Source organism: Ustilago hordei, assembly GCF_900519145.1.
Source record: "Ustilago hordei strain Uho2 genome assembly, contig: UHO2_contig_13, whole genome shotgun sequence".
In the NCBI taxonomy this organism is placed as follows: domain Eukaryota; kingdom Fungi; phylum Basidiomycota; class Ustilaginomycetes; order Ustilaginales; family Ustilaginaceae; genus Ustilago; species Ustilago hordei.
Window position 1 is genome coordinate 367,752 of NW_024545290.1, and position 21,292 is coordinate 389,043.

At 50.4% G+C, this 21,292-nt stretch overlaps 6 protein-coding genes across 6 annotated transcripts; 4 read left to right on the forward strand and 2 right to left on the reverse strand.

The window, feature by feature from the left end:
• Window positions 1–3,500: 3,500 nt before the first annotated feature.
• Window positions 3,501–3,848, forward strand: UHO2_05377 (uncharacterized protein; the record flags this gene model as incomplete). The annotated part of the gene is made up of 1 exon (XM_041560193.1): window positions 3,501–3,848. One exon carries the CDS (start codon window positions 3,501–3,503, stop codon window positions 3,846–3,848), a length of 348 nt encoding a protein of 115 aa, XP_041416127.1.
• Window positions 3,849–4,556: 708 nt separating this feature from the next.
• On the reverse strand, window positions 4,557–6,665 carry UHO2_05378 (uncharacterized protein; the record flags this gene model as incomplete). The annotated part of the gene is made up of 1 exon (XM_041560194.1): window positions 4,557–6,665. The coding sequence occupies one exon, from the start codon at window positions 6,663–6,665 to the stop codon at window positions 4,557–4,559; it is 2,109 nt and encodes a 702-aa protein (XP_041416128.1).
• A 5,763-nt stretch (window positions 6,666–12,428) lies between these two features.
• UHO2_05379 (putative MET13 - putative methylene tetrahydrofolate reductase) lies at window positions 12,429–14,378 on the forward strand (the record flags this gene model as incomplete). The annotated part of the gene is made up of 1 exon (XM_041560195.1): window positions 12,429–14,378. The coding sequence occupies one exon, from the start codon at window positions 12,429–12,431 to the stop codon at window positions 14,376–14,378; it is 1,950 nt and encodes a 649-aa protein (XP_041416129.1).
• A 744-nt stretch (window positions 14,379–15,122) lies between these two features.
• On the forward strand, window positions 15,123–16,018 carry UHO2_05380 (putative negative regulator sulfur controller-3; the record flags this gene model as incomplete). Its single annotated transcript, XM_041560196.1, has 5 exons — window positions 15,123–15,213; window positions 15,330–15,391; window positions 15,483–15,682; window positions 15,790–15,892; window positions 15,998–16,018. The coding sequence occupies 5 exons, from the start codon at window positions 15,123–15,125 to the stop codon at window positions 16,016–16,018; spliced, it is 477 nt and encodes a 158-aa protein (XP_041416130.1).
• Window positions 16,019–16,749: 731 nt separating this feature from the next.
• Window positions 16,750–18,306, forward strand: UHO2_05381 (uncharacterized protein; the record flags this gene model as incomplete). Its single annotated transcript, XM_041560197.1, has 1 exon — window positions 16,750–18,306. One exon carries the CDS (start codon window positions 16,750–16,752, stop codon window positions 18,304–18,306), a length of 1,557 nt encoding a protein of 518 aa, XP_041416131.1.
• Window positions 18,307–18,512: 206 nt separating this feature from the next.
• Window positions 18,513–20,636, reverse strand: UHO2_05382 (uncharacterized protein; the record flags this gene model as incomplete). The annotated part of the gene is made up of 1 exon (XM_041560198.1): window positions 18,513–20,636. One exon carries the CDS (start codon window positions 20,634–20,636, stop codon window positions 18,513–18,515), a length of 2,124 nt encoding a protein of 707 aa, XP_041416132.1.
• Window positions 20,637–21,292: the final 656 nt, after the last annotated feature.

Consider the following 21,292-nt stretch of genomic DNA (forward strand, 5'->3'; position numbering starts at 1 on the left):
GATGAGGACCTCGATTTCGAAGTCGAAGCACTCATCGACAAGCGTTCACACAATGGGACTACGGAGTACAAGGTGTTGTGGAGAGGGTACTCAGAGGAAGCTGCTTCATGGGAACCAGTAGAGAACCTCAACTGTCCCGACCTCATCCAGGAGTATGAGGTGTCGGAGGGGGGACGAGTGAGTAGGCAGAGTGGAGAGAGGAGGAGAGAACAGGAGGAGTAGAGAGAGGAAGAGGAAGGAGGATGACGTTGAGAGAAGGAGGAAGGATGATGTTGGCGATGTTGTCAAGGAGGAGGAGTCAGCATGAACCAGACCAGAGCATGCCTCGACGGAGCTCGGCTCTTAAGAGGGGGGTAGTGTCATGGGCCTGGATGCTCAAGAAGCAGGAGGGTCATGGGTTCATATGGAAGGAGCACAGGTATCGAAGACCTAGTCGACACCAGTAGAGAGCATGGTCGTAGTGCAGTCTCCATGGAGACCATGGACTCCTATGGACTCACATGCAAAGGAGGGCCAAGCACAGCCACAAGGAGGACCAAGCTCAAGGAGCAGGCACAGCCACGAAGAGGACCAAGCTCAAGGAGCATGCAGATGGTTACCACTCAGGGGCTCGAGAGACAAGAGCCAAAGGAACTGTCACTGATCAAAGGAGGAGGAGCAGTGTCGAAGGAGTCGACACCAGGTCATGAGGAGGAGGAGCAGTGTCGACAAGAGGCACAGGGGTGCCAAGCAGGAGAGGCCCCTGAGCAGTACTCGATGAAGAAGGTACTCTCTGGAGAGAGAGCAGGAGCAGCATCGCTGGCAATGCTGTGAAGAGGTATATAACCATGCTTTCTCATCATCATAGGTCGAGTGGATCCCCATCCACTCTACTCACCATAACTAGTTATCACTTCAGCATAAGTATACATTAGTTTCAGTCAGCATAGCAGCAATCTATCAAGGTTGCTCCTCATCGTAGTGTGTGTGTTGTATCACCACTACCTGACGTCCGAAGGCGCCCATAGCAGGTTAGCGGTCCGGATATAGATAGAACCGAAGGCAGTAGTCCACTGCGGTCCGGGGATCACTTCAAAGCATCAAGTCAACACACTGGACACTCGTGTTGACGCCACCAACCTTATCACCAACACCATCAACCTCATTATCATTGACATCACCAATCTTATCATCAACACCATCAACCTCATTATCATTGACATCACCAATCTTATCATCAACACCATCAACCTCATTATCATCGACATCACCAATCTCATCACCAACACCATCAACCTCATCATCATCAACACCCACACCAGACCTTGGAGTCATCATAACATTGATATTGATCGTGCCGAGCTACCCCTGAATGGAGTGTCCACAGAGGTCAGCCGAAACCTACGATAGTATATACAACGAACGCCACCTGCTGTCACTGCACAACTTGATAGTCACCGATACCGAGACAATAGCTGTCACACAGTTTGATAGTCACCGAGTATCTCGACAGACCGACCTGGGTTTCAGGCGCGAGACCCCTGACAACTGGCATATAGGTCATGAGGAGGAAGAGCAGTGTCAAAGAGGTCAACACCCAGCTCAGAAAGGACAGAAGTGATGTCACAGGACAAGTAGGACTTGACAAAGAGGGTACTCTCTGGAGAGAGAGCTGGAGCAGTGTTGCAGGCAACACTGTAAAGATGTATATAATCATACCTTCTTGTCATAGGTGGATGAGTGGATCTCCATCCACTCTACACCATACATTACTAGTTATAGCTTACACATAAGTATACATTAGTATCCAGTCAGCAAGTTGCAATCTCAATAGATTGCATCCATCATAGCACATGTGTTGTATCACTGCTCACTGACATCTGAAGGCAGTTCAAAGAAACCTGCAGTCCAGATAATGATAGAACCAAAGGCAGTCATCCACTGCAGTCCAGGGATCACCTCAAGCACTCAGTCAACACCCTGGACACTTGTGTCAGTGATAACAGCAATCTAGCCACACCAGACCTTGGTGTTAGTACCAGTCATATTAGTTATTGATCATGCTGAGCTACCTCTGGACAGAGTGTCCACAGTGGTTAGTTGAAACCTGCAATAGCAAAACCACTACTGCATCTTCAAGCAAAAAAGGCAATAGAGATGTCTCTATTACATCTCTTGCCAAAAATTGTAATACCACAAGTGTTGTCACATATCTTGACAGAATTTGTAATAGATGCGACTCTATTACAGATATCAGGTTTTGGGCACATGACCACTGACACATGTCTGGCACAGTTACATATGTTTACAGATGTCTGGTAAGTTGGAAGTCACATGTCCAGAAGTGCATAGCACTATCAGCAGTAGAAGCAGAGTTTGTTGCTGCATCAGAAGCTGCACAAGAGGCTCTTTTCTTTTCATACCTGCTCAGAGACTTAGGAGTGCTGAACATCAAGCTGGTACTTTGCACAGATAGTCAGGGGTGCATACAGGTTAGCAGAGACCCAGCAAAACATTGGAAGCTGAAACATATTGACACCAGATACTATTTTGTTAGGGACCACAAAAAAGACAGGGATGTAATGATAGAGTATGTACAGACAGCCAAGAACATGGTGGATGTGCTAACAAAGCCACTTAAAGGGCTAGACACATCACAGTTAGCAAACTTAATAGGCCTGGGAACACCATCAAAGGGGGGAGTTAAAGATGCAATGGAATTACCAGGAGTTTAGCCAAGATGCAAGAAAGCCAAGTCACCAAGAGGCAGAAGGATGTGCATGCATGGTCAACATGTGGCAACCAATCAGGAGATGCTTGTGGGAGACAACACTGAGAAACAAGGAGACAATGCCAAGGCAACACATGGTGCACACAGTTAGTGGCATGGCAATAGGGTTTCTCAAGGACACTCAACTTTGTATATAAACAAGCAGTCTCATAGTCATAGTTCACAAATAATCTTAAGCATTGCATCGATGATACACCTGTGCGAAAGGAGCTAGAACGTAGCCCGGACGAAGTGGTGTCTAGCATAACTTCAACTTGTACTACACACTCGATCACATAAACTAATGTATTTGTGCAACAAGTCTAGCATTCCTATTGTGTACTCCAATGCTGACCACGCTGGCAGCTGGAAGGAGAACCTGTACTCAACATCTGGGTTTGCCCTTACCTTATTTGGAGGAGCAGTTGCTTGGAGGAGTAGGAGACAAAGGATCATATTAACGTCAATGGCCAAAGCCGAGACGGTCGCCCTCAGCAACATGTGTCAAGATATCATTTGGGTGCTCAATGTACTCAATGGCCTCAATATCATTGCAACGGGTGTTCCCATTGTTGAATGAGATGTCGCCTTGCATAGCTGTGGTTTGGACAAGCTGGTTTTAGGTTTGTGGACAATGGGAAGATGGTGTATTGACATGACTATCTACACAACAAGTGCAACTATTTATGTTTGCTGGGAACAGATGGGACATGCTGGTTGAGGAGTCCCAAGCCCCTCAACCCCTATTGCAATGCAGGGATGCATCACAAGGAGGTCTGTCCCCTCGACCCCTATATCGGCGATATCGGCAAACGCCGCCGATACGAGGTCAGGTCGACCTCCAACACCCATTACACTCCTAACTGACAACCAGGCTGCAGAGCACATCATATCAACCAATGGACCTGGCCGCAACAAGTTGCTCACACTCAGAGCCGCATTCATGAGGGACACAATCAAGAAAGGCATTGTTGCTGTCAAGTGGATTACAGGAGAACTGCAAGTTGCCAATGGCCTAACGAAACTACTCGATGCAAGGGGATCATCCAAGTCCCGGGAGGATTTTGGAGTCAAGGGTAGTCTAGTCGCTCACCGCTAGGAGGAGTGTTAGAGGGGCACATGTGTACCGGTCGCGTTAGACCGGTAGTGCAGTAAGGCACTGGCATACTGGCTAATAGACATCCAAGGAGGGAGGAGGCTGTTTCCACATCATGCTCTGCTTCCTATTGTAGATATATAAGGAGTGATACTTAGTCGCTTGCTGTGTAGATACCTTCACCCATCTGTACTTACTGTTTGCTGCTGTTGCATGCAATCAAAGCCGCGTCTTACCACACAAGTCCGTCGTCTTTCAACACTATCAACATCTTGCTGGATCATACCCTTCAGCATGGGAGGCCAATACTCCCACCTTCAACGGCCTTTCTCTCCTATATATATATATATCGAGCAGAGAGCTCCAGTCTGATACACTGCTCCAACCAGGTCAATAGAGTATAGATTTTCTGCGCCAATAGCAGTAGTACTGTGCTTTGACTTCTACCGCTTGTTGAGTGTCGGCGGTTATCCTTGTCTTAGCTAGGTTTTGTTGAAGTATTTGCACTAACACATTTGTGTGTCGTTTGAGCATTGGCATTCTCATCCGGCATGTGGTCAAAGAGACAGGACAATGTGAAGACGAGTCTTGATTTTGCGTTTTGTACGACAGAATGCGGTCAAGGCGTCTTTGTCAAGGAAAGCTTGCCCAATTCTCAACGCAGATGGTCTGATACTGTTTGGCAAAAGGGATGGTGTGCATTGTATTGGATTATGTCTGGTGAAAGGACGAGCGATCGGCTGGTCTGGTTCCGTTCTGTAGCTCGCGAATGAGTTGGCAGGCCTGTTGCTGAACATCGCCACCTTCTCTAAAAAGCCTGAAGACGGTGCTGCGAGGAAGCATGCTTGTGGCCTTGTTGAGGCGAGTCTGGAAAGTTTGCGCCTGTCTCATCTCTTGCTCTGAGAGAGTACGAGAAGATTGTGCGGCCTCAGCGGCTTGGCCAGTGTATTTGGCTGTCGGCAAGTGCAATGCGGTGGGTGCTTTTGGGGGATAGGATGTGTCGAAGAACTCTGGCTCGGGTGCCTCGACGCAGCGTGCTTGTGCTGGTTGTGTCAGGGCACTTTGAGGCGCTTTGGGCAAGGCGTCGTCGATACTGCTGGAAACGCTGGATAGTCTATCGGTCGAAGATGCTGCTGAGAAGGAGGAGACCTCCTCTTTGGCAACGCTGGGGCTGCTCACGTCGCGAATAAAGACGCCTCGTACTTGCGAAGGACGCTGGGCAGCTAATGCACAGTAAAGCTCCAAGTCTAGCTCACCAGAATCACCAATGAGGATGAATTGAGAAGTGCGGAAGTCGTCGAGAATCTTGAGGAGGTTGGCTCTTTTTCTCTCTCCTGCTGGCTCGAGCCAGCTGGACAGCAAGCTTCGTGCACCACTCGGATAGTGCTTCAGGACGAGATGACTGATGGGGAGTCGGACAGCTTCAAGAAAGTCGAGGACAAGACTATAAAGTTCGAGCGGAGCGTTGGTAACGTAATGAAGACCAGCACCCAAGTCAGTCATTGCATGGTACCAGGAGGAAATGCCTTTGACTTCGGCTTCATGGTAAGGTAGCACAAAGACGTTGCGAAGGATCTGCTTTGCGCCCTGAACAACGCCAGTGTGCTTGACTGTGTCGTCGATGTCAGAGATGATCCTGACACGCCGGGCGTGGTCCTCATGGATGGAAGAGCGTCGCCATGGAGACTCGGCGCCAGTTGCATCGAGATTTTCAGACTTTGAGGTTATGAGACTTGCTTTCACGTCGACCGCCTCTATCTCGTTGGGCGTAACTTTGAGCAAGTCGGCATAGTGGCGGCAGAATGCAGAGAGCATATGCCAAGGTACAACGAGGCGATGCTCGAATTGGCCGGTGGAGTCGGTCGTGAGACGGGTGGAAGCTATGATGAGACGATTGCCATCTTGGTCGCATGTAATGTTGCCGTTGATGATAGGAGAGACTTGGATGAAGACATGTTTGTGAGGCGAGCGATACACCCAATAAGCTTGCAAGCGGCGGGTGAGATTGTGATGGAAGACAGTTACCTCATCTAGGCTGCGGTTGAGCCATTGTGCTGAGCCCCCGGAGAGCATGCTGTCGGTTCTCTTTGGTCGCTGAGGGAAGGTATCGGATCTGTGCAGGTGAACGGGGCTTGGATCGCCTTCCTTGGCAGCCTGATGCGCGGCGGCAGAGTCAGTGGGGAAAGCGTTGAGGTTCTCCATGAGGCGGACCAGAGTCTGATCGTCGGCATTCTCGATGACCTTGCGTGCGATTCTCTCGGAAGCGTGCAGGTGGCCGGGAGGCTCGCCATCTGCTGGAAGAGGCTCATCATCCTCGATCTGTTGTGGCTCCTCTACCAAGGGCGCAGAAGAAGAATCGAGGATAGCAGCGTCTGAAGGTTGAGGTTGTATGCGAGGAAGGCTTGCTAGCTGACGTGCCATCTGGTTGAAGATGCGTTGGCTCCTACTGGGAGCATCTAGGGACCTTGAGACGAAGCCGTGTAGGGAGATGTGGAGCTCGATCTCGCCATCTTGGAGATCTTCGGGAGCGTCAACGGTAGCCCAGCCTTGCGGATGACGGTCACGGGCGACTCTACGTTGTGCCCAACCTGGTAGGAGAACGACGCTATCGAGTCCTGCACGGGCCGACATGTCTCGTATACGTGGTAGCGAAGAGGTTGAGGAGAAGTTGGGGGACTGGGCCAGTGCGTTACGTGCAGACGCCGCGGAGGTGGAAGGAAACTGGAGCTTGGCGCTCGCTTGCCAGTCTCGCGTCGCAAGATAGCCTACGCTAGAGGTGAGGAGAGAGGCTGCTCTGCTGCGGATGCGGAATCGGCTCATACTGGAAGGGTCCTGAGAGGTGCGATTGTAGCAATTGTCATCTTGATTCATGTGGTGCAAGATATCTAGAAGGGGGAGCCGACGAGTTGCATGGTTCTGCGAGCCGCTTAGTTGTTGGGGTGTCAGAAAAGAGACTCAAGCATGCAATGGACCGGGAGTCCTGGATGAAATGATGTAGGCAAGGGAGAGATGGTCGAAGATGGTGTAGCTCGTCGTGCAAGAGGATGATGGTCAGTGCTTTTTTTGATGTTTGTCGGTTGGCCGAATTCCGAATTCCGAATTCCAAAGTCCGACTTCCGAGGTCCGACTTCCGAGGTCCGGATTCCAAAATTTCGAGATCCTCCAAAAGTGTGCGGAGAGAGAAGTGGTGAAATTGGAGAGTTGGAGCAAGAAGAAGTCTAACAGCTCTGAAAATTATGTATGCACGAACCACGGACCAGATGAGATGGAAAGAGAAGAAGAGCAGCCGGCTGTGAAAGTCAAACGAATCAGCTCACCAGCGCTTCGGGTCGATGCCTTGAAGAGTGCGGTGATGAATGCGTCGACGCTGATGATGATGATGGAGAGAGGAGAAGAGAGGAATGGGCAAAGAGGTCGGTGAAAGGAATCAGACATGGTCCTTTGTATCTCAACGGAGAAGGCCGATAACCTAACCCTTTTTTTCTTTTCTTTTTCTTTTCTTTTTCAGGAAAAGGCGGAATCGCTGTCTGGAATATAACCAGAAAATGGATTTTCATCTTGGATCTTCCAAACAGCAACAGCGGAAACAGCCAGCCCGCCACCCCCAACCAGTTGAAGTTTTCGTATGATTGATGATGGTGCTAAGTACAGATGCAAGTCAAGAATTTTCAGATTTTCACTACTTGCACACACTCAGTGCACGTGCACATGCACACTGCTGTGCCCTCTATTCTGCAAGCCCTTTTACTCAGCTGTGAATACTACCTCTATGCTTTGTGCAGCTTTATCTACTTCAACTCCCCCCCTCAACAGCATATGTACTCTGTTCATTGTGCTGTTGCTGTTTGACATGTCCTCCATGCTTCAGTACTGTTGCATAGCTTGGGGGTCCCATTCCGTGTGCTGCCAGTATTTGCAGATGTAGCCTGGATTGTGCTTGTTGCATCACTTGCCTTCCAATGGGCTTGGTGAGTACATCTGCTAAGTTTCATGTTGTGTCCACATACTTAATCTGCACCTTTCCTTCTTGGATGTTGTTGTGAATGAAGTGAAACTTGGTGTTGATGTGTTTGAGCTTCCAGTGCTGTGCTGGGTCCTTACTCACCTGTATGCAACCAGTGTTATCCAAGTAGACTGTTGGGGTCCCTGTAGCAATGCCAATTGAGCATAGCAATTGCTTGAGGAAAAGTACCTCATGTGTTGCCTCTGTGGCAGCAATGAATTCCACCTTGACAGCAGACAATGATACACATTTTTGTGTTGCTGACTTCCAGGCTACTGGGTTCCTGTACACCAATGCCACTGACCCTGAGGTACTCTTTCTCTGTATGGTGGCATCACTTGCCCAGTTTGCATCACTGTGTGTGACCAGTGGCTCTTGCAATTCACTTGCTCTATAGACCAATCCCACCTCCTTTGTGCTTTTGAGGTAGCATAAGACCCATTGGGCTGCCTGATAATGCTCCTGCAATGGTTCTCACATGTGTCTGGCAAGAACTCCTACAGTGAGACTAAGATTGGGCCAGGTGCTGTTGGCAACCCAGAGTAGCTTGCCAACAATCACTGGATACTCCTTTTGTTGCACTGTGCTTGCAACAAGGGTTCCCTCCAGTATACTCTGCATTGGAACCATGGTTGGCTTTGTACATTTGTCCAGGTGCTTTGCCAGCACTTGATCAATGTACCCTGACTGACTGATTGTCATGGTGCACTTTGCACAGTCTTGACTACTTTTGATGCCTAAGAAGTGAGAGACTTTGCCACTATCTTCCATCTTCCATTTCTGGCTGATCTGCTTCTTGATCTTTAGCACTGTCTCCAGTCATGGTGCTATGACTAATGTATCATCGACATAAATGACCACAATAGCCATATCTTCACCCTGTCCCTTAGTGTAGATGCAGGGAGTGCACTCTACCTGGAAGAATCCCATGTGTCGCAAAGACCTCTCGAATTCCTGGTTCCATTCTTGACTGGACTGCTTTAGGCTGTACAGGCCCTTGACCACTTTGTATACCTGTCCAGGTGCTACTCCTGATCCCTCCAGTGGTTTCATATAGTTCACTTCTTTTAACCTGGAGTTTAAGTAGGCCATCGTGATATCCAGTGCATGCACCTCCCAGTTGTTCTGTACTGCTAGCACTAGGATAGCTCTGATTGCTCCGAGGGGCACTACTGGGGAGAAGGTTTCCTGGTAGTTGATTCCCTCTCTCTGTGTGAAACCCCTTGCAACCAGTTGTGCCTTGTGCTTTATGGGCACACCATCAGCATTGAGCTTTAGCCAGAGCACAACCTTAGAGTCCACGAGTGGTACTCCTGGCAGGTGATTCACCACCTCCCAAGTCCCCATTGCCTTGAGTCCTTCCAGCTCTTTTCATATTGCCTCCTTCCAGAGCTGGGCATCCTCACCATTCATTGCCTCTCCAAGTGTTGGGTCCAGGTTCAGCACTGCTGTGTTGGCAGTGCCTACTGTGCTGTCCATGGCTGGCAGAAGGTCCTCCACCACAGCCTCTGATCTGGTCTCCTCCTCCACTGTGGTTGGTGCAGCACCCTCCTCCTCGACTTCCATGGGCTTGCATGCCTCCTGCTGGTGATCACTCCATCCTTTGTCTTCATGGAACATTGCTGAGTTGCTCCATTGAATTGATGTGGGCTGGTCCAGGTTGCAGAACTTCCATGCTTTGTGCTTGTCATTGTACCCAATCATGATGGCTGGCTTTGCTCTAGCCCCATACTTGCCTTGCTGGTCCTTCCATTGAACATGGACCCATGCCAGGCACCTGAAAACTTGCAGCTGTTGGGCCAGTTTGTGCATGGTGGTTTCTGTAAAAGGCCTCATGGGGAATGGTCTTGGTGGCTGATGGGGGTGAGGTTCATCATGTGTGCTGCTGCTGTGATTGCGTACAGCCACAACTCTCTGGGGCAAGCTTGACCAATGAGCATTGAGTGCATCTTTTCTTGGACTGATCTGATTGCTCTCTCTGCCCATCCATTTTGGATGCTGATCCCCAGGATGCTCTTTTGCCACTTGAAACCCTCTTGAGTTTGCCAGTCTTTGGCTGCTATGCTGCACCATTCTCCTCCATTGTTGCTGCAGAGCATTTTGAGTTTCCTGTCCATTGCCCATTCCATCCTGGCTATTCACCTCCTCAGTGCCATGAGTGCAGCACTCTTGGTGCAGAGTGGTTCCATGTAGATCAGAGAGGAGAAGTTGTCCACAGCAACTAGTGCATAGTGGTAGTTGGCATGACCTTTGAAATCTGTCATCAGGTCTATGTGTACCAGCTCTAATGGTGCTTCTGTTCTTTCTGACTCTGATTGGCCCATCTGTGCTTGAGTCTGTTTTCCTTGGCTACATGTGTTACAGCACTTCGACTCATGTCCCATTTCCTCATTGGTACCTAGGTAATGAGCCCAGATTTGTCTCATTTTGTCTCATCCTGGGTGTCTGAACCTCTCATGCCATAGGTAGCTGTCTCAATGCTTTGTGTCCTTATAGCCCTCTGGGGCATTATCTAGTTTTCCTGTGTTCTGGTTGTCCTCTGGGACATTGTCGAGTGTCTCTTCCAACTCCAGGGCTAGTGCCTTTCCCTGTACTTTGAACTGCCCTTTTCTTCTGTTCCTCTTGTATTGTATTTGTGTGCCATCATTTTGCTTAATGATGGTTCCAAACTCATCGAAAGTTACCCATGCACCATTCTCAATCAAGCCTTGTACTGATAATAAATTAGAATTAAGTTTCAGCACATAGAGCACATCCAATAGTTGAATGGTTACATTGCCAACCCGAAGGGAGGCATCTCCTATGGCCTTCACTTGAAGCCTTTCATTTCCAGCCATACAGATCTGACCATCCTTGTGCATTGAGGTGAGCAGCATTCTTTCATCATTCACCATGTGGTGCATCACACCCAAATCGACGATCCAGGTGTCTGATGTTGGTTGCTCATCCCCACCGATTGCTAGGAGGGTGCACCTGAGTTCCTACCAACTAGCTTCTTGTGCTGGATTGGTGGTGGGTCCATCCATACTTGGTGCAGAGTTGTTGTTGGTGTTCGTGCAGTTGCAAGCAATGTGATTAGGTCCTCCACAAGCATAGCACTTTGGAGGGGCTGAGGGGTTGCAAGGATTGCGCCTGCCCCTGGGTCCTTGCTCCACCTGGTTGGTGCTCCCCTGTTCCATGCTTGTGGCAACCCTTGCTGCTCCTCTAATATGGCCAGTGACCTCACCATCCTGTTGCTTCTTTGCTAACATGTGGTAGGCTTCATCATACTTACAACCTGGTTTGGCTGTCTTGAGGGCATCAACAGAGTTGGCATAGAACCAATCTTGTGCTGTGCAATGGTATAGGGTGGATTTCTTGAGGTCCTTGTCGAGTCATTTCCCAAGTTGCACAGTGTCATTCCAGATGGAGTCCAGTTCCTTGCCTAGCTTGATGACATCATGATTGTACAGATGTATGGTATGGATGCAGTCCTGCAGGCCCACTTGTTTTACTGTGTTGTTCAACATTAGCACCTTCTTGAGCTTAGCATATAGTGTACTACCAAGTTGGACATGTTCATCCACACCCCTAATGGTGTATGTATTGATGCAGCTCTCTGGACTGTGATCACAGGAGGTGTGGATAAGACCTACAAGTGCCTTGTCCAAGTCCCCATCATACCCCTCACTTCCCAGTGCTATCTCACCATACAGGATTTCCTTTGCATTGCATACTCATTGCAGACAGTTGATGAAGGTAGGCTCCCAGGTGTGCCAGTTGCTATTGCTAAGTTTCTTAATATGGGCAATTGAGCTCGAGACATCCTTGGGAATCTTTTCCATCTCTCCCTGTGGGGTTTGATTGCTAATGGTGACAAGACCCATCACCCACACTATTGCTTCCTCTGCTGTCAGTGCTGGGTTTGCTAACTGTAAGATTCTAACTACCTGCGTGAGCCAACCCTCCTCTTGACCATTGCCTGCAGCTGCAGCTGCTTGATCATCATCTCTCTCATCCCTTCCAGTCTGCCCTGCTCTTGTCAATGGCAGCATTATGCTAAGCATCAGACTCTTGATGTATTGAATGTCATGGGTTCGAGCCCCACATTGGGAGCCAGTTGAAGTTTTCATATGATTGAGGATGGTGCTAAGTACAGATGTGAGTCAAGAATTTTCAGATTTTCACTACTTGCACACACTCGGTGCACGTGCACATGCACACTGCTGTGCCCTCTATTCTGCAAGCCCTTTTACTCGGCTGTGAATACTACCTCTATGCTTTGTGCGGCTTTATCTACTTCAACTCAACCACCCGCCAACGCCAGCCCGCCAAACCCCAAGGCTGGTGTGTGTCTGGTGTCCACTCTCACATCCAGACAGAGTTCCTCTCAACCGCATTCAGCACTCTTGCTAAGCTCTCGAGTAGACATCTGTCTGCCAATCCACGCTGCATCATCACTTGTCACACTCGCTCAAGTGTTCGGGTCACTGTTCTGAGATCGTAGACACGTTACACAGTTTCAACTCGACGTCGTCCTGGATTCAGGATACTCGCTTCACCTCTACAGCTTCCTTTCTCTAGCTCAAGAACCCATCACCATGGCCAACGGCATCGAATCTCCCGCTATCCCTCCCAAGGGTGACACCTCTTGGAAGATCACCAACAAGATTGCAAAGGCCGAAAAGGAAGGCCGCATCTGGTGGAGTTTCGAATACTTCCCTCCTCGTACTGCTCAGGGTCTCACCAACCTCTATGACCGTATTGAGCGCATGGCCGACCTCGGCCCCGAGTTCGTCGACATCACCTGGAATGCAGGTGGGCGAACCTCGGATCTTACCGCTTCGCTAGTCAAAACCGTTCACACCTACATCGGTCTTGAGACATGTATGCACCTTACCTGCACCAACATGCCTCGCGAGAAGATCGACAGGGCGCTCAAGGAGGCCAAGCAGTTTGGTTGCCGTAACATTCTTGCCCTTCGAGGCGACCCTCCTGCAGGTCAGTCTGAGTGGGAGCCTCACGCTGCCGGCTTCACCCGAGCCAAGGAGCTCGTAGAGTATATCCGTCAGCAATACGGAGACTACTTTGCCATCGCTGTTGCTGCTTTCCCCGAGGGTCACCCTGAGGCCTTCCATGGTCCCGGCAAGGAGCTCGAGCGTCTCAAGGAGAAGATCGACGCTGGCGCTGACTTCATCTTTACACAGATGTTCTACGACTTTGACATCTTTGCCAAGTGGCTCAAGGAGGTTCGTGCTGCTGGCATCAACTGCCCCATCATCCCCGGTGTCATGCCCATCCAGACCTACGGTGGTTTCCAGCGCGCCACTGCTCGCTTCGGCACCCTTGTGCCCCAGTACTTCCATGATGCCCTCGACCCAGTCAAGGATGACGACCAGAAGGTACGAGACGTCGGCACTCGCCTCGTTGGTGAGATGTGCAAGAAGATCGTCGGCTCTGGTCTCGGCATCAGCGGTCTTCACATCTACACCATGAACCTCGAGAAGGGCTCGCGCATGCTCCTCGACTACCTTGGCCTCACTCCCTCCGTCAACCAGGTCAGTCCACTTCCATGGACACCAAGCCTTACTCCCAAGAGGCGAGATGAGAAGATTCGTCCCATCTTCTGGGCCAACCGTGCCAAGAGTTACGTCAACCGTACCGAAACCTGGGATGAGTTCCCCAACGGTCGATGGGGCGACGCTCGTTCGCCCGCTTACGGCGATGTTGACGCTTACGGTGTCAAGTTGAGATACTCGAATCAAGAGGCCAAGCAGATGTGGGGTAATCCCACCAGTCTTGAGGATGTCAAGGCGCTCTTCCAAAACTTCTGTGCGGGTCAGGTCAAGGCACTTCCATGGTCCGAGACGCCTGTTGCGCGCGAGACTTCGGTGATCAGTGACAAGCTCACCAAGATGAACGAGCTCGGTTTCTTGACAATCAACTCCCAGCCTGCTGTCGACGGTGCTCGTAGCGACGACAAGGTTCATGGCTGGGGTCCCAAGAACGGCTACGTCTACCAGAAAGCTTACCTCGAGTTTTTCGTCTCTCCAGAGCATCTCGATGCCTTGATCGCCAGAATTGAGGCAGACCCGCAAATCACCTACCACGCCGTCAACTCACAGGGTGACATGCGTACCAACACCAACTCGGAGGCTCCTAACGCTGTCACCTGGGGTGTCTTCCCGCACTGCGAGATCATCCAGCCTACCATTGTCGAGTCGATCTCCTTTTTGGCGTGGAAGGATGAGGCCTATGAGATCGGACGCAACTGGGCCAAGGTGTACGAACCCTCTTCGCCATCGCGCAAGTACCTCGAGGAGATGTTCAAGAGGTACTTCCTAGTCAATGTTGTTCACAATGACTTCAAGGCTGCCGACGCCATTTTCGAGCCTTTCTTGAATGCCGCCAAGACTGCAGCTGTCAACGGCTCGCTTTCTAGCATCGGCTCGACTGTCGCTGATGCCGCTGGCCATGTCACCAATTCGATCTCTTCGCTGACCAACGGCCTTTCGAACGGACACACTGCCGCACCTGCACCGGCAGCATAAGCGGCTTGCACACCATAGCTCGATTGGTAGCATGCATCAACTGCGTGTCTCCAGTGCATAGAGATCTTTTCATATCTCTTCTTCTTCTTCTTCTTCTTCTTCTTCTTCTTCTTCTTCTTCTTCTTCTTCTTCTTCTTCTTCTTCTTCTTCTTCTTCTTCTGCATTACATCAACATTACAACTTGGTTCATTGGACATTCTCGGGGCTTCTCAACGTAACGTCACGCAATCTTCTTGTTTGCTTTCAACAAGGCATCTCTTAAGATACCTCATTCCACTCTTGCATCTCTCACTCTCTGTTCGGGCACTTTGTCTTTGATCATATACTCGTCCCTTCCCATCTGCTTGTCTCCTCTGCAATGCTGTTCAACATCTGCACAACCCATACAACCAGCCAGCCAACACTGGTGATCTGCATACAATCGAGGAAGCAGCCATCTGAAGCGAGTCCAAGCTGGGCCCAGAGATCGGCGGCCGATGAACAAAGATGAAGCCCGATTCTAATTCTAATCCCGATTCTAATTCGAATTTGGCGATAACTCCACATTTCTGGCGCACTGACTGACACATTACGCAGCTCAGTCTCGATTTCAAGCTTGGATCTCAACCACCATCCTTGAGGACATATCCACCGCCTCGTCCCGCACCATTCAATACTCATAGCGAGACAGTCGAATGCATCAAACTTTTCTGGTTCAGCCGCAACTCCGTCATTCACCACCACCACCAGCACAGGAAAGCAATCATGGTCAGCCTCACCACTTCCGACAACGAGCAATTCACCGTCGACCGCGATGTCGCCGAGCGATCCGTCCTCATCAAGCAGATGCTGGAGGGTAAGCTTTCAGCGGAGATCTTGCTTCAGTGCTGCTAGCTGCGCTCCCGGAAACGAAGCCAAAGACAGTCGCTGACTGTTTCTCTCTACTTGTTTCCCACTCTTGATCGCCGACAGACATTGGAGACACTGACCAGCCCATCCCGCTCCCCAACGTCTCTTCCAACGTGCTCAAGAAGGTAGGATCGACGCAGTGCACAGCTAACGAGACCGTTCGGATCTGAGCTCAGACTTTGACGTTGCGATTTTCTTTCTTATCTTCTTCACCAGGTCCTCGAATACTGCTCTCACCACCGCAGTGACCCCCCTGCTCCCGCCGACGATGCTGAGGAGTCACGCAGACGCACAACCGACATCTCGGACTGGGATGCCAAGTTCATTCAAGTCGACCAGGAGATGCTCTTCGAGATCATATTGGCAGCAAACTATCTCGACATCAAGCCTCTCCTTGATGTGGGCTGCAAGACTGTGTAAGTTCAACGTGCAAGATGAGCTTAGCTGCTTGAGTAAAGCTAGAGTGTGCACACCCAGATTCTGACAATCATGATGCTCTCAACCCCACATTCTCGTCCTTCAGCGCAAACATGATCAAGGGCAAGACTCCTGAAGAGATTCGAAAGCTCTTTAACATTCAGAACGACTTCTCGCCAGAGGAAGAGGCTCAGATCCGAAAGGAGAACGTAAGTGCACATGCTGCCTGACCTGCTCACTTCTATGGAACAGCTTGATACTGACATCAACTCAATTACTTTCCCATCCTTTTTGCATCTACTTTCGCTCAATAGGAATGGGCTGAGGACCGTTGAGCGAGCGAAACGTGTTTTGTGCCTGTTGTACGTTCAGCTGCCAACATGCAGAGCAGCAACCTTGATCTCCATCATCTTTGACTTGAATGCTTCCAAGTTTGTGCCCGCCTGTGTCTGAGCGCGGGAAGCGGATCAAAGCGGCTAGCCACTTGGCTATCTTGAGACTTACATTCGGTCCCAAAGGTGCTTCTGCGCTTTCTGAAGCACCGAGCAATCCCGGCTAGGCAGTCCTAGTGTTTGCCAGCCTTTGTTCGTGTGTCCCGGAGCGGTGAGATTCGCCGATGCGTTTGAGGTGTCAGCAGGCTAATCAAGATACAGATAAAGCGTTTCCATGCCTTTGCAGTAAGGTGTGCTAATGGCTGCTCCGTTTGGAGACGGAATGAAGAGATGTTGACAGCTGTTCCTCTTGATCACGGAGACACTTTCTCTGATTGGGCTGCTACCCTGCTCCTCTGTTGCTGTTGAAAGACACAGAACTGCTCGAGCCCTGCTCGAGTCCAGTCTCTCTCACAAAGCATAGTTGCAACACAGAGCCTAGTCGCACCACTTCCGCATGTCGTCTCTCCATTCGCCTCAGCCTCTCGTCGGGTCTGATGGACGAGGGCACTGAATATGTAGTTGGCCTTTCCCTTCCTTCCTTCCAGTGCGCAGCTTCACAAAGTACTTAAAGATGGCCCCAACAACATTCTCTATCCTCGCTCCTCAGAGCAGCTCCGAATGCCTGACTAAGAATGCTCTCATCAATTGACCTTTACCATTCACCGACTGCTGCATCATCGCGGCTTGCAGCACGTTCACCTCCTTCAGCATCCTCAATGAAAGTCGCGCTTCCGTCGCCTAGGCCATCATCCTCAAAGATCGTACTTGCCGCTCCTACTCGGTCAACTTCTCAGGTCCGGCACTCTGCATCTCCCTCGCCTGATTCAAAGACCGAAGTGGACTCTGCAAGCTCACGAGGAAAAGGAAAGCGTTTGAGAAGAGCACAGGCATGTGACATATGTCGTAAGTCTTGTCCTCCTTTGGCTTGCTTTGATTTGTATGTCTTTACCAACCTTTGTCTATTTTGCACCGTGTCGCTATCTGTAGGTGGTAATCATCGAAAATGTAACGGACCAATGCCTGGGTCGACCTCATGTGGACGATGCATTACACAACACAAGATCTGTACATGGAACTTCAGCAAAGAACGATGCACTCGTCAACGATGCACTTGCGTTTCTTGCAAGACTATCGGGATGCATATCAAGCAATCTAAGTCAGCAAAAGGGGCAGTTTGTAAAGGTACAAGCCCCAGTGCGTCTTTTTCATCCTGTTGCGGGTCGAGCGAGACATGTTCTCCTCCCAACACACCTTCTGATGGATCACATCAGTTACGACTGCCTTTAGTGGAGTACGGACAAACAATCGCACAGAATGCAAGAGTAGCATTCACATCCAATCCCTCTCTCCAGTGGGAGCAAGCACTGGCTCGAAAGCAAAAACCACTTATGCCATTGAGCCAAGAATTGCCCCATTTTCACTTTCACTCGGAATGCATAGCACTGGCCAACAAATACAACTTGCTCATTTATACGCTCCCTCTAACACCGTGGGATGAAAGCAGACCAAGTGAAGCGACCATCCCTTCGCAAAGAGGCTTGTCGTGTACCATTCCAAGCTGGATACAACCTGCACCGAGTAGGAAAGAAGCAGCCGATATTTTACGCGCTTTGCTTGAGGCTGGCAGTGATGTTGAAAGCGATGTAGGGTTCGGGGTGGCTAGTTGGACTGCTGTGCCTGCTGTTCTCTCTGGGTCGTACGCCAGTGATGGTGGGGGTGAATTATGGGATGATGAAGAGATGGCACAACGAGTGCGAGCTTCGCGTAGCTCTGCAGATGACGATTCGGATAGGGATAGCGTTGGCGAGTCCGTGCTAGCTCAGAAGGGCATGCCTATCGACATGGACGTGGAAGAGAATGCTTCCTTGGAGCGGGAGCCTGAATCCTCCAGCGCACCGCGTGGTTCTTCACACCTTGACTGTCAGTTTCCGCTCCAACACCCCGAGCAACAGAGCATGAACTCTGGCATTGATCCATTCCTCCTCACCGCCTGCCACAGCTTTTCAACGCCTCCGCAGGCTTCACCAGAGACTCCATGGTCGAGCATCAAGAACAGCATCTCTGAACGCAATGGCAGCTGTAGAAAGAAAGAGGAGGATGCTTTTTGGCAGGAAGGAATACCTGCTGTGTTGCAAGAAGCGTCAAACCCAAACGCTTTACAAGAATCTTTACAATCCTTGTCCGAGTAAACGCAATTGCCTCATCCCAACAGCCTTCAAATCGCTTGATCTCATCTTGCACGCTCCTCAACATGCAACGAATTCGGGTCTGTAGATGCTGGGATATGAAAGTATGTTTGTGCAGAAATATGATGATTGCCAAAGTAACATGTGCCTGTGTGACTTGAGGTGGGAGTTAGCTAATCATGTCTTGTTGCTAGCAGCGATAGAGTTTCTCAAGGGCCATTGTTTGTTTGAGGCGCAGATGGTTTGCTACGAACACGTCTTACGCTGCCCTCTTTGTCTGCGTCGAGGTCTTGGCCAGCTTCGCCAGCCTCTGCACGGAGAGCAGCGAGCTCCTGGTCTCCATCGACGCTGCCATCTTGCTCATCCTCATCGTCGCTCCCACGATCACTGTCATCAGCCTCATCGTCATGCTTAGCACTTGCTCGGTCCTCATCGTCGCTTCCGCGGGCTGCACCAGCGTCAGCATCTGCATCATCTGCATGAGGAGCGCGTAATGCATCTTGACTATCACCAAGCTCCTCAACATCAGCACCGTTGGGCGCAGGACCTTCTTGCTCAGGCAAAGGCTCGTCCATCTCCTCATCGCTCGGTTCGTACGGGTCAAGCTGTCCAAGATCGTCGACCAAACTTCGTGCATAAAGCCTTTTGAGCTTCTCCCTCTCCTCCAACTGGCGATGGGAGAGAACGATAGCATCCCATTTATCATGATATCTTCGGTCCCTGTTGCGTAGTTTCTCGTTATTGGCGAAACGAGAGCGCCAGACACGGAGTGTGAAACGCATTCCGACCTTATGGTAGTAGGCACGTGCTTTGGGACGAGGTTGACTGGTGATATCTTCTCCATCCGGATGTTCGCTACGTTTTTTGCCTTTGGTGGCGGCGGATGTTCGAGATCGTTTTTGACGTTCGTATTCAGATTGAGGTGGAAGGGTCGAATCAACCGTGTTGGCTGCGATGTCTTCGACGGCCTCCTCTTGGCCGACGTCCTCTTGGTCGGCGTTCTCTTGGTCATGGTCAGCACCGAAGAGATCTTCGTCTTGATCATGGTCAGCACCTGAAGGCTTGGATGGGGCGGTTTTGACACCTTTGATCGGATCAACATCTGCATCTGGATCAGGATCAGGAAGACCATCGTCGAGAGTGAGAAGCAAAACATCGTGAGCAGTCTCTGCGGTATCCTTGGGCACATAGTCACGGGAGAGCTTGTATGCGGTAGCGTAGTCTTTCTTGACAAGTTTGCTGGCAGGTGCATTTTGGTCGTCTGCATCTTGGTTCTGTGGAGGGATGGGGAATCGGCCTGTCCTTCTCCTCTTTCGAAGTCTGCGTGCGTTGTTTTCTTCGACTTGAGGGTTGTCGATGAGAGTCATGGGCGCTTCTGGATCCTCGTTGATCTCTTCACCTGCAGGCAGGTAGTAAGAAACACGCTGTTCGCCATCTGCAGCATTGACAGGACGAAAGAGACCGACATCGAGACGAGGATCGACTTGAGGAAGACCATTGAGGATGCGACCTGGGTGGTCGATGAAACGAACGACTTGATAGTTGGTAGCCCAGGTCTCTGGATCGGGAAGAAAGTCGAAGAGCTGCACTGCCTTGAGACCGCTCTTGTGTGGATGAAGGAGAGTGCCAAGAGGCTTCTGAGCATCCTTAAACGACTTTTCGATCTTGGCGAGCTGAGCATGGCGCGAGACGTCGATGTGTTCTGCGACTTTGGCTTTGTGAACTTGGTTCTGAGCTTTGAGATGCGTGCCGAGATACTCGGTTCTTCGCAACCAAGAGACGTCGTCAGCAGCGAGAGCGGCTTTGGCACCAGGACCGAGGGATTGTGCGTGACGATGCTGGATAGCTGCGGCTAGAGTGGCTTGCGAGGCTGGGTCATCGGTAGCTTTCAAAGAGGTGATCAGACCGATCGCACCTGTAGCAGAGTTGGCAGTGGCGGCAGGAGCAAGATTGGCGGCAAAGTCTTGAAGAAGAAAGGCATCTGCATCGTCGAGATCTGCCTCATCGACTCTCTCTGATGGAGGAAGGAGGACTTCGTCGAGATCGCCTTCCCACAAGTTTTGGAAGTTGGCAAGATCGATGGGCATACCAGCATGAACGTCGACAATCATGGGGATAGGCTGTTGACTAGCGAGACGATCGGCAAAGTGTGGGTTGGCGTATCTAGATGGTTCCGAGGGGATCTTGACCAGTTTTGGTGGGTAAGGTGGAACAGGGATCGGGTTGGGGTATTTGACTCTGTCGATGAGCTCACGCTTGGAGGAGCGAAAGCCAGAGGCAGAGCCTGATGAGCTTCCACCCGTAGCAGCACCTGTGCCATTCGAGTAGGACATGGCTACAGAGGTGCGAATATGAATGAGAGGATGACGGTATTGTTGTCGTCGTCGTCGTCGTCGTCGTCGTTGAACAAGAAGCGAGCAAATAAACGCCGATGCCAAGATTGAGAAGAATTGACATTCTCTTGCGCACGTCCCTTCCCTCACACAGCAGAAGCGGAGACTACAGCCAACTCTCGAGACGCGTTTCGGAGCCGACTTTTTATTAAAACAAATGTGAAGTAATAAAGATCTAACAACTGCAGAATGGTGCCAAGATGGAGAAGAATAGTTGAAGATGCACCGACATCGCCAACGCGTGATGTATTAAATAGGAGCTCACAGGATCGGGGAATCGGGAAGGCATCAGGCGATGAGGAGGACAAGCAGAATGCAAAGCTAGTGGGAGCTAACGCAGCCTATGCATGAGGATTGACACCATGGTATGCAGGGAATATGTTGATATGACAACACTTATGAAAGAAGATATGTGGCACATGGGCATGACTCGACATAGGGAGCACAGTCAGGTGCCAAGAATATGTATATATGCCCTTAGCTTAGTCGTTACCTCCTTACAAAATTTAAGCCTTTCACATAGTAGCATCAGACTAAAGGAGTGCCTGACTGTGGCCTCCTGAGTGGTGTATCTAATTTTAACTGGCTCCCAACAT